Source organism: Ursus arctos, chromosome X (assembly GCF_023065955.2).
Source record: "Ursus arctos isolate Adak ecotype North America chromosome X, UrsArc2.0, whole genome shotgun sequence".
Classification (NCBI taxonomy): Eukaryota; Metazoa; Chordata; class Mammalia; order Carnivora; family Ursidae; genus Ursus; species Ursus arctos.
The window spans coordinates 6,693,508-6,706,106 of record NC_079873.1 but is presented as its reverse complement, the minus strand read 5'-3'; the positions used below and the strand labels follow the sequence as shown (position 1 = coordinate 6,706,106).

General features: G+C 50.1%; 1 protein-coding gene across 2 annotated transcripts in view; it reads right to left on the bottom strand.

The window, feature by feature from the left end:
- Positions 1 to 12,599, bottom strand: part of SHROOM2 (shroom family member 2) — a 136,758-nt gene that overhangs the window by 55,888 nt on the left and 68,271 nt on the right. For both annotated transcript variants that reach the window (XM_026478163.4, XM_044391858.3), the window contains exon 3: positions 3,447 to 3,578. In XM_026478163.4, the coding sequence (XP_026333948.2) occupies positions 3,447 to 3,578 (132 nt within the window). The remainder of the gene's footprint in view (positions 1 to 3,446; positions 3,579 to 12,599) is intronic.

The following is a 12,599-nucleotide window of genomic DNA, read 5'->3' as shown; positions in this document are numbered from 1 at the left end:
TTTATTTGACAGAGAGAGAGACAGCCAGCGAGAGAGGGAACACAAGCAGGGGGAGTGGGAGAGGAAGAAGCAGGCTCCCAGTGGAGGAGCCTCATGCGGGGCTCGATCCCAGAACGCCGGGATCACGCCCTGAGCCGAAGGCAGACGCTTAATGACTGCGCCACCCAGGCGCCCCTCAGCACAGCATTTTATTTTATTTTATTTATTTATTTATTTTTTTAAAGATTTTATTTATTTATTCGACAGAGATAGAGACAGCCAGCGAGAGAGGGAACACAAGCAGGGGGAGTGGGAGAGGAAGAAGCAGGCTCATAGCAGAAGAGCCTGATGTGGGGCTCGATCCCAGATCGCCGGGATCACGCCCTGAGCCGAAGGCAGACGCTTAACCGCTGTGCCACCCAGGCGCCCCCAGCACAGCATTTTAAAGAGCAACTCTGACAACAGGCTGAAAGGACCCAGCCCGACCCACTTGATGCTCTTTTCCCAAATAGAGGCCCCCACATGCTAGCTGTACAACTCCCGCCCTCAGGGTCGCCAAAGTCCACAGCAGTCACCAGCAGGAAATGCCTATGTGAAGGCTTTCATCCTCTGTCACTAAGTATGGTGGTTGGCAGACCACAGCCTGTGAGAACATGTGTCAGACAGCTAAATGGTTGGGGGGACATGGATCAAAAGACCATTTTGTGACCTATGAAAATGACAAGAAATTCAAATCTCACTGCTCACAGATAAAGTGTGATTAGAACCCAGTCCTGGCCATTCATGTACACACCACTTGTAACGGCTCCTGAGCTGGGGTCTTGCAACAGACACGGGCCCATGGGGCCCAAAATATTTCTACGTGGCCCTTTACAGAGCAGGTCTGTGGACCTCGGGGTTGAACGTATGAAAGGGTTTTGTTTGGATGACTAACACAGAAGAAGAAACCAAACGACAACAATTTTCACATGAAAAGGGGAAGTCCAGGGACGCCTGGGTGGCTCAGTTGGTGAAGCGTCTGCCTTCAGCTCAGCTCATGATCGCAGGTCCTCGGACTGAGTCCTGCATCAGGCTCCCTGCTCAGCGGGGAGTCCGCTTCTCCCTCTGCCTGCCCTTCCCCCTGCTTGTGCGCGCTCGTTCTTTCTCCGACAAATACATAAATAAAACCTAAACCATAATAAATAAACAAACAAATAAATAAATAAAAAGGGAAGTCCAGGGATAATGTGACTTTTCTACATCTAGATATTACACTAGCAATAGCTCCTTTCACCTCTCAGTCGATGCAATTAGTGATGGAGAACTCCAGCGACAGGCTTTCTCAGCAAAAGCAAACACTGCTGGGCGCAGGGGACTAATTATGCCTGACAGTTCATCGGAGCTCTACCTGAATGCCAGAATACAGGTCCGTAAGCAGGACGGGGTCTCAGACGAGGAAATGCCAAATCAGGTCTGTTGCTGTAAGCTGGGTGATAACGTTCATTAAGGAATGCATTAGCCTACGAGGCAGGAATAGCTACACAGGAGGCTAACGGCTCTCGATGGCTAAGTTCTTTATCCAGGCACACTGAAAATGCTTTCATTAAAGCCCAACAAAGCTGGAACCTTCATGCTTCAAGGTAAAACACAAAAAAAGAAAACCTACTACCCACAACTGTTGCTACTTCAGGTCTGGGGAGAACCAGGAGGAGAAAGAAAACCGTGTCACCAGAACAAGGAGCATGAACTGGCTAAATCACTCTTAAAAGAAAAAAAAAAAAAAAAAAAAAAGGACAAATGGAAACACAGGGGAAAGGATTATACCTATATGCTCTGAAGGTCTCATGGCCGCTGGGGACAGTGAAATTTTCCTGAAGGTAGGGGACTCTTTGGGTTTTATACCCTTCCCTGTAAGGACACAGCAGGTGCCCTTCTCAGAAATGGAAATGATGTATCCATGGGCTCTTAAGTCCAAGCAGATATAAATAACGCTAAGTACTGTTTCCACACAGATGTGGGCAGCATATGTGCTTCTTTAATCAAGAAACCATCAAATGGGCTTAATGGAAATCCTATTACATTAAGTCACTTCAATAATGAAATAAAAGGCCCACTTTTCAGTTAAGATTTAGTACTCGGCTGAGAGTCTGTGGTTTCTCAAAAACACCCTGGACTGCAAATACCACCACCTCTTGTCACTTTACACAGGTAATGTACTTGAGATATATTTCCTTCCTAAAAGTATTTCATAATTTTACAGCAGACCAGTATTTACTAACAATCAGAAATAGATTTCGAAGGGCACGTGGGTGGCTCAGCTGATTCAGCATCCAACTCTTGGTTTCAGCTCAGGTTGTGATCTCAGGATCCTGGGATTGGCCCCTAGTCAGGCTCTGTGCTCGACGTGGAGCGTGCCTGAGATCTCTCTCTCCTTCTGCCCACTCCCCCGACGCGTGCACATGTGCACGCTTTCTCTAATAGATAAATCTTTTTTTAAAAAATTGATTTTGAGATGGTTACGTTACTTCCATACACACAGGCACAAACGCACTTACAGAACAAATATGCGCACACACAAACACATACGTTCAAGTGTGCACACACACACGCGCGTTCACACATCTGCACACACTATAAATGTGCTGACACCTGCACATACAGATACACGCTCACACATGCCTAAACCCACACTACTTGTTGCCACCGTCATCCTTTTAATAGGAGACTTGCGAGGACATTGGCCAGTGACCCAAGGTGTTGTATGACTAGCAGAAGCCTCCTCAAGCCAACACCGCTGTGCAGCCGCCACACACCTGCCTGACACATTAGCACTACTGACCCTGAAATGTGGACGCCAGGTCAACCAGAACTCCCCGTCCTTCCACTGACCTACAACTCCCACCATCTTGGTCTCACGCTCAGCGGGGAACCACCACCAGGCCCTCAAGGCTGGATGCCACATTGGCATGTGGGCTGTGAAACCCCGCTTCCTTTACACCCCTGCCACAGGAGAGCCCTGGGGTCACGGAGAGGGTGCTCACGCTTGACACAACTGTCTGGGAGCCTCTGAAATACCCTTGCCAAACCCGTAAGTAGCTCGTGCCTTCCAATCGACGCATAAACATCTCAAAAGAAGGGTGGAGGCTGTGGGCACGCGGGTGGCCGGGTAGCTGTCCCACTGAGGTCAGAATCACCAACTGGGCTGGCCCGAAGGCACTCAGCCCAAGAAACGAAGTCCCCAGGCTCCTGATTTATTAAGCAACACGATGAGAAACCACACTTGTTCATCCCTGCTCTTGGTATGCCAGTTTTTGTTTCCACCTACTCTGAAAAATTTAGCGAGTTTTACCGGTGATGCTGTGTGAGTGGCTTTTCCTCATCAGAAGAACAAAATCACTCTGAAGTAGAGAAAGGCGCTATCGTGGCAGGGCTGGGAAGTTACGAACACGGTCGAACACGGGCCACCCCGGCGGGAAACCAGTGCCTACCTCGCGTGGTGTCGGCCGTGCCAAGAAGGGCAGGCGCTGGCGGAGGGGAACGGCGATGCTGACGTCTCGGGGTGGCTATCGGAGAACTTGGTGGCATGCCAGGAGTGAGGCCTCCAGCTCACCTCATTCTTCCTGAAAAAGAATGCAGACGACTCAGGGACTTCAAACAAAGCACAACTCCGTGCCAAGACAGGAGCGCAGTGTGGAAATATGTCACGGCGACTTCTGCATGACTTAGAGCACCGCGTCCAGGTGCTTCCCACTGCATCTGCACAGGAACACTGTTCTTAAAATTTTTATGAATGCAGAACTCACCCTAATGCAGAGCGAGAATCACAGGCTGCAACATGTGAATTAACCCTTAATTGCAAAGAATACATTTTCCTCAAAATTTATTCGCAATAGTAAATAAATCTTGTCACGCCCTCAGCCACCCAGGAGGACCCCAGACAGACTCAGTTCTGTCTTTCTTGTTTCAGCACAGCTGTGCACGCAGCCCTCGGCCACCTTGCGGAAAAGAGAACGCACTGGAGAGCAGCTCAGTGAGGGCCCAGCTCAGCTGGGTCACATAGAGTTGACACTGTGTCTACTGACTCACCTAACTAAGTAAACACAGACATCTTGACATGGACTAAGACTAGTAGACATGAACTCCTTCCTCTGAGCCTCTCGGACTGTCTGCCAGCGCAGTGAAGGGTCCTCATTATGGGCACATGATGCCCTGAACCAAGAGGCTGTGCCCCACTCCTGCCAGGGCATCTGAATGTTGTATGCAGCACCTCCCCGGGCTGCTACGCCACAGTCCCCATACCCCACGGGGGGCTTATCAGTCTTCTGGCTGCATTGCCTGGGTGTGAGAAGGGAACTTTAGTCAGAAATCTGTAGAGCTGTCATGAAAATGTAACAGAGCCTCCAGGAGAAGGCTGCCGTGGGAGGAGGAGACCCACCCATGCTTGGTTCTCCCAGTCTCCGCTTCTCCAATGTGGGACAGAACTGGCTCGCTCCGGACAGCTTACAGCCCCATCAAGAACACAGAAAGAGGGGCGCCTGGGTGGCTCAGTTGTTAAGTGTCTGCCGTCGGCTCAGGTCATGATCCCAGCGCTCTGGGATCGACCCTGCATTGGGCTCCCTGCTCAGCGGGAAGCTTGCTTCTCCCTCTCCCCCTGCTTGTATTCCCTCTCTTGCTGGCTGTCTCTCTCTCTGTCAAATAAATAAATAAAATCTTTAAAAAAAGCCACACAGAGGGGCGCCTGGGTAGCGCAGTCGTTAAGTGTCTGCCTTCGGCTCAGGGCGTGATCCCGGCGTTCCGGGATCGAGCCCCACATCGGGCTCCTCCGCTGGGAGCCTGCTTCTTCCTCTCCCACTCCCCCTGCTGTGTTCCCTCTCGCTGGCTGTCTCTCTGTCACACAAATAAATAAAATCTTAAAAAAAAAAAAAAAACCACACAGAAAGAGCTCAAAACGAGCCTCGATGGGTACTTGACAGAGAGCAAACATTCTTTCAAGCAGGCAAAAACATTCAAGGATATTACACGATAAAGAATATTAAAGAAATCTGAGGGGCACCCGGGTGGCTCAGTCAGTTAAGCGTCTGCGTTCAGTTCAGGTCATGATCTCAGGGTCCTGGGATCGAGTCCTGCTTCTCCCTCTGCCCCTTCCCCCAGCTCATGCTCTGTCTCTAATAAATAAAATCTTAAAAAAAAAGAAAAAAAGAAATTTGAAAAGCATTTATAATATAAATCTCCTGACAACTCATAATTAATGAAGAAAAATATCTGAGTGGCAAAATGTGGAATGTGTTGACTTCAGGAATTTCCCCATGAACGAAAGCATAGAACAGGCAAATTCATCACAGCACAGAAGTAAAGGGACTGAAAACCCAACTGTACCTCATAGAGTTTCTCAGAATCCTCGTAAGAAAGGTTCTGGCCATGAGAATTTCATTTTCAGATGTCTTTTTCTGTGCTATCATATCCACAATGTCTTTCATCTTCCTTTATAGTTAATGAAGGGAAGAAACTATACGGAGAGCAGAGGCGAAGGGAAACAAATAAAAAAAAAGAGGCTAGGAAAGGAAAATGCTTCGTCTTTTGTGGTAACATGTTTCAACCCTGCAACTGGCAACACTGGGGTACAGGCTGGCTTACTGGGAGAGCAGTGTTCCAAGTGTAAACATGTTTCCTCCTTTTAAAAAAGATAATACACACAGATGCACATCTATTTCAAGACGACATAGTCAACAAGTACACTATGAATTAAGGGCTTTGGAAAAAAAAAAAAAAAGAGCAGGGCGCTTGGGTGGCTCAGTCGGTAAAGCGTCTGCCTTCGGCTCAGGTCATGATCTCAGGGTCCTGGGATCGAGTCCTGCATCGGGCTCCCTGCTCAGCAGGGAGTCAGCTTCTCCCTCTGCCTCTGCCCCTCTTCCCTGCTCATGTGCAGTCTCCCTCAAATAAATAAAATCTTTAAAAAAATTAAAAATTAAAAAAAAAACAACAAACGGTAACGTAGTGACATGGTTATAGCTGTAAGCTATAAACGAGGATCCCATGGCCACTGGGCACAGTGATGTTTTCCTAGAATGTATGAGCTTTCGCCAGGTCCTCTGAACCTCCTAGTGCATAATAAATGTACTTGGCAAGGTTCCAGCTCCTTTGTGTTTGTCAGCCCCTCTGGTTGCCTGAAACGCCTGGATTCGTGTTGATAAGGGAGAGGAGGATGTGGGGCACCCGCGTGTTCGTCAGTCCCGACCATGTGAGGATGCTGGACAGGAGGGCTCTGGGGACCGAGCGCTCTGGCGCCACCTAGTGTGCCACACAGTCACTGTCCCTCTGGCTCCGTTTCACCCAGACCCAGCGGCAACAGAAATGGGAGCAGATTTAACAGCCTCATTTTCACTGGATCGTGGGGCTTCTTTTCACACAAGGCACACACTCGGGTGGCTTTTTTTTTTTAAATATTTTATTTATTTATTTGACAGACAGAGAGACAGCATAAGTAGGGGGAGCAGCAGGCAGAGGCAGAGGGAGAAGCTTGACTCCCTGCTGAGCAGGGAGCCCGATGCAGGACTCGATCCCAGGACCCTGAGATCATGACCTGAGCTGAAGGCAGACGCTTCACCGCCAGAGCCACCCAGGCGGCCCTCGGAGCACGAGACCCCAGTGACGGCCTGGGTGAAAGCACCATGCCACCCTCGGTTCCTACTGCCGCACCCTTTCTGCTGGCAGGGCCGTGAGCACTGCAAGTGAGTAAACGCCCAGCCGGCATGCAGCTCACCACCACCATGAATGCCTGTGCAGCTCACCCCAGAGATGCCCGAGGTCCTGCTTCTGTGCAGGGCGGCGTGCGCAGGGGTGCAGCAGACAAGGACCAGCAATGCCCCACACTGTGCATGGAGCCCCACAATCCCAGGACTACCGGAAATGGGGTTCGGCCCACAGTCATACTGTACTATGGTCATCCCAGCATATAGGGAAGAAATCCTTTCTATCCAAATGCATACTGACGTTTGGAATCCTTACAATGCATGCTTATTGTGGAAAATACGGAACACGGGGTGCATGGGTGGCTCAGTTGGTGAAGCATCTGCCTTTGGCTCAGGTCGTGATCCCAGGGTCCTGGGATAGAGCCCTGTGTGTTGGGCTCCCTGCTCAGTGGGGAGTCAGCTTCTCTCTCTGCCCTTCCCTCTACTTGTGGTCTATCATTCCTTCTATCTCAAATAAATAAATTAAATCTTAAAAAAAAAAAAGAAGATACAGAACATTTTAAAATGAAGAAGCCACTAAGAAGAGAGAGGAAAGTAAGCCATGACCTAGAGATAACCACAAGTAACCTGTGTGCGTTTCCCCCCATCTGTTTCTAGACAATCTCGATAATCCTGCAGACGTGGCAGGTCCATTTCCTTCTGTAGCCCACCTGCTTCTGTGAGCATTCCCCCATGCCACCGCTGTCCCTCTTCCAAAATGTAATCTCTCATCGGTGCTTAATGTTCCTTTCATATAAATATCGAAAAGCCACAGTATTGACTATGAACATTTTCTGGTACTCCAGATAAAATTATTCATCCTAATGAGGGTCCCCCTGAAGCCTTTCCCACAAATTATGCACCAAGATTAATCAAAAGTTACGTTAATTTTTAAAGTAATTTTATATGCTAGGTAGTGTTTGGGGGAGTTTTGGAAGGACAGGGTTTAGACTACAAATACGAAAAATACAGGCGATCACTGAAAATTAAGAACAAATCTAGACATCGGAAATCCTTCTAAAAAAGGAATTACTAAAATAAATGCTTCAATAAAATGTTTATCATTCTCATAAAGAACAGAATCCCTTCCTCCCCCTGCCACAAACGTCACATAAGTGCTGGTTATTTTCATAACCTTTTAGAATGAAGCCAACGGGCACTGCCTCACAAGAGAAACAGAGTGTGTGCTTGGTCACTACGGGCTCCATCGGCCTGACGGGACCAGACCCGCCGGCTGGGAGGCCAGGGGCCCTGGCTCTGGGTGCACACTGTGATGGGCGTGTGGGCTTTCAGGCAACACTGGGGTTGGGGAAGACTCATGGGGTGGGGGGGAATCAACAGTCATGCGTTGGGAGTATCTCAGAGAAAAGAGTCAGGGGGCCTGAAGTGGGAAAAGGCCTGGATTTGGAGAAAGGCTGGGCTGGACTGTAAAAATGGTCCTCAGGGAGCCCTCAAGTGCATGGGACAAGCCCTGTGCAGAGGGCCCCTAGAATTCAAGGAGGGGAGGAGGTACAGGCCAGTCGGGGGTAAGGAGTCTGTGCTAGAGAGGGCAAGTGCAAGCAACCTTCTTATTCCTCCCAAAGGACCAAAGGAAAGAGAGAAAAGGTACCACTCTGCAAACACAAAATGAACCTCGCTCTGACCTTGCCACTTTGTTCCTGCCAAGCCTAGGGAGGACTATGTCCTGACCAGCCTCGCCCTCTGCTCATCTATCTACCTCCTGCCAGATCTCCCTGCAACTCTGCTCTGGACAGCTCTTGCTCTCACTCCAGGGTCTTCAACTGCTCCCAGCTGCCACAGAAGGAAGCCCAAGCTCCCACGTTCTCAGGCATCTAGCCAAGCTGTTGTTTGGAGGGCGCCCCTGGGCCAGCAGCACGGGCATCAGCTGGGCAGAGCCGCGGGCGGGCTTATGTGTTGCAGGCACGTGCCTTCCTGGCACGTTCAGATGCCAACCCAGGTCCTGCACTCTCTGCCTCCAGCGACCTCCCCCTGCACGCCTTTGGCTTGCATCCCCTCTGCCGCTGTCTTTAGGAGGCTCTGGTACCGCAGATGCAGGACCACATTTGCGGCTCAGCCCTGGCTCAGCCTTCGCAGGACAGTTCAACGGCCTACCCTCAAGAAAGACTCTGCTGAGAGCTGCTTCCGTTCCTCTTGACATCTGTTGGCTCAGCACTTGTCAGAGCAGTCCCCGTGCACACGTACGAGCACGCTCAGCAGCCACCTAGCTCCCGAGGGGTGTGACCTTCACCATTTGCCTGCAGTGCTTCTAACACGTTACATGAACGTACGCAGTACTCGAGACACGGCACACGGTTCCTTTCCCGGGCAGCGGCGAGATGACACACCGCTGTGGACGGGGATGCCATGCTGGCTTCAATCTACAGTCCTTCGGGACAAGGGTCAGACAGCTCCTGCTTTTATACATGACGACAATTCAGATAAAAATCCCCTAACGGCCTAAGTAGCTGAAACAGATACAAGACAGCAAAGCTGCACTTTGAACAGATGCCAGGCTGAGACGCAGTATTCCCACAGGATGAAAGCACCAGGGCTCCCGTCCACGAGGCCGGGGCAGCCCGCACCCCTCCCCTAGCAAGGGCGAGGGCGCGTTTCTTATTTCAGCCTGTGGAGATGCCCCTGAGCGTGTCAGCTCAAAACACGATGTGGAAACGTCACATCAAGAACCCAGGCAGGGGGCGCCTGGGTGGCACAGCGGTTAAGCGTCTGCCTTCGGCTCAGGGCGTGATCCCAGCGTTGTGGGATCGAGCCCCACATCAGGCTCCTCTGCTATGAGCCTGCTTCTTCCTCTCCCACTCCCCCTGCTTGTGTTCCCTCTCTCGCTGGCTGTCTCTATCTCTGTCAACTAAATAAATAAAATCTTAAAAAAAAAAAAAAAAAAGAACCCAGGCAGAACTGGAACAGACGCAAATGATGGCTTTATCTTGTAACTTTTATCATCTTCATGTCAATAAACCTATTCATGTCAGAAAAAAGGAAAAAGAGGGGCGCCTGGGTGGCACAGCAGTTGGGCGTCTGCCTTCGGCACAGGGCGTGATCCCGGCGTTATGGGATCGAGCCCCACATCAGGCTCTTCTGCTATGAGCCTGCTTCTTCCTCTCCCACTCCCCCTGCTTGTGTTCCCTCTCTCGTTGGCTGTCTCTATTTCTGTCGAATAAATAAATAAAATCTTTAAAAAAAAAAAAAAGAAAAAAAGAAAAAAGGAAAAAGATAGACTATCTCACCCGAGTTCACAGTGCATATCCCCACTGACGAACACGCGGGTACGTCCCCCTCAGTATTGTAAAAGGGCACCAACTCAACTTCCTGGTTACGTGTCAACAAAACGGATTTTTGGGCGAAGACACTCAAGACACTCAAATGTGCAACCATTAATAAAAGTAATTATAAATAGCTCTAAGGATTAGCAACAGGGCTGGTAAGTCATATATAGAAGAAACGAAGATAAGTAAGACGTTCTCTGCAGGTCTTAACATACTACAAACTTTCATCGATGTTTTCACGCTAAGTTTTATAAACACCACTTACATGCTTTACAACGAAAAAAATCTTAACTTTTCACCACTTTCTACTTCACTGAGAAGATGAAATGTTTCACATAACTGGAAATTCATCTGATCAAATGGCTCAAGCCGTAAATAAGCCTAAATTTGAATGAACAGAAGCAACTTTTCTCTTTTTCTCCTGATTTTACTCAATAAAAACAACAATGGAAAATAGCCCAAAGAAGTCAGGATGTCTGTCCAGTATAAATCTCTGGGTCTAGTCTGTTTAACAAGAAATAAGCATGTAGCAAATAGCCACGATCCCTGAAAATCTCAAAACAGAAACTTCTCCCCTGACACTTGAGCAAATGCCTACAGACCACCCACCCAAAGCACAGGATTTCAGGATACCTGCCAACATCCCCACTAAAGCACACAGCGTCTGCCAAAACACGCACAGTTTCTGTCCCAGGAAGAGCTCCTGGGAGGGGAAGGTAGGAGGGACACAACCTGCCGACATCCTAGCCATCCCTGTCCAGCCATTGCTGCATCGTTGCATGAAGCTGCTTCCGAGACCATCTGTGCTAATCAGTGTCAGGACTGCGTGCAGACCACCTGTTCAGGGACAGCTCCAAGGATCCAGGAGCAGAGGGGAGCACAGCACAATACAGGCTCAGGGCAAAATTCGCTGCAACTGAGTGACATTCAGAAAACGATGCACGTCGCAAGGAATTTGCTCCTAGCAAGCACGGCTGCGGTCACTGGATCTGAAACCCCCTTTCTTCAAATATGTAACTATGCCCACAGCCCGGCTAACCCTCCCAGCCTCCTGCAAAGAACCTCTTTCCTTGGGTGTTAATCTCCTGCATGCAAGCTTAGTGGAGGTAATTAGAGTCACAAAGGGTTTAGCGCCGCCAGCAAAGAGGCAGAAAATCGCACACATCAACCCTATTGATAATCTGGCCCTGGCAAAACTGCTTGTGACAGTTTTGAGTCTCGGTTGACAGTAAGACGAAGGTTGAGGTGGGCAGGTGGACTTCAGTGCAAGCAAAACTAGTATTACCATATAGATTTGAAAGAAAAGCTGAAAGAGCAATTGCAAGCTTTCCAAAATAACGAATGGCAGGATATTTAAATTTTCCGCAGGCTATCTGAAGTTATACGTACTTCTGGGGAGCTGAACCTATGGTAATTGGCCCCCGAAGTGAGAAAGATGGGGGACCGTGTCCCAGCACTCGTCACGCCGAGCTTTCAGCACGCACTTTATAGACGCAGACAGCAACAGCCTTAATCCAGCTCTGAGCGAGACGCTCGCCCTCCGAGACACACTGTGCACATCAGGCGGACCTTCCGCACCTTTCCAACAGCCAAGGCTTGTCGACTCGGCTACGTGGATCAGGAAAATGCCACCAGTGACCCAGTTTCTGGGCTTACTTCACCTTCTCCAAGCACATTTGCTTAAGCCACTGCGGCTGCCCAGCCAAAGAGCCTGGGGCTGTCTGTGCAAACACCAGCACAGGACCCCCTGCAGTGCCCATCAACCCTTCAGGGTGGGGCCTAGACAGCCAGGAGAACCCTGCCAATGACAGCCTTGCCGATGACAGCCGTGCACAGACACATTTGAAAGAGATGACCACATCCGCCCTGAACTTTCCTGCGAGTGGCACCTCCTTGCCAAGGTAAGGTAGAGCCACCGAGTAGCCAGGAGCAAAGGACAAGGCAAGAACTTTCCGCTCGGCCTCTCCTCCCGGTCCAACAGGTCATGTGCGTCCTGGGCAGGTGCCCCCTGCTGCCCTTCCACGTGTCACTGGTGGCGGAGAGCACCTGGGCACCGTGCACGAGGACATATGTGCACTTGGGGGGACCGCAGTTATAGTTCTTTGTTTCCAGCTGACACACTCTGGGAGAAGGGAAGCGCTTGCTCTCGTTTGTCTGGGAAAGAAACTTCACCTGGGAGAGAGAAAGATCTGTGCACGGCTCCCAGTGCGTCACCTTCCCGGCCCCAAGTGACCACAAGATATGCGCCGCACGCATCCCCTGAAACAGGACGCCATGGCTTTGTCCCCCTGGCCCACGGCAATGCTCTCCTGATTGCTGGGTCCCCTGCTCACCTCACACACTGAAATAAAACTGGCCTACGTGGAAAAGAGGGAACAGCGGGGCGCCTGGGGGGGCGCGGTCAGCTGGGTTCCCCACTCTTGGTTTCCGCTCAAGTCGTGGTCTCGGGGTCGTGGCATCGAACCCCGCGTCGAACTCCGCGCTCAGCACAGAGTCTGCTTGGGACTCGGCTGTCCCACTTCCTCTGCCCTCCCCCCAAAATGAGTAAATAAATCTTAAAAAAAGATAGATAGCAGCTATCACTAGCAGGAAGGAGTCAGTACATGAACCACCACTTCATTTTATTTATAAA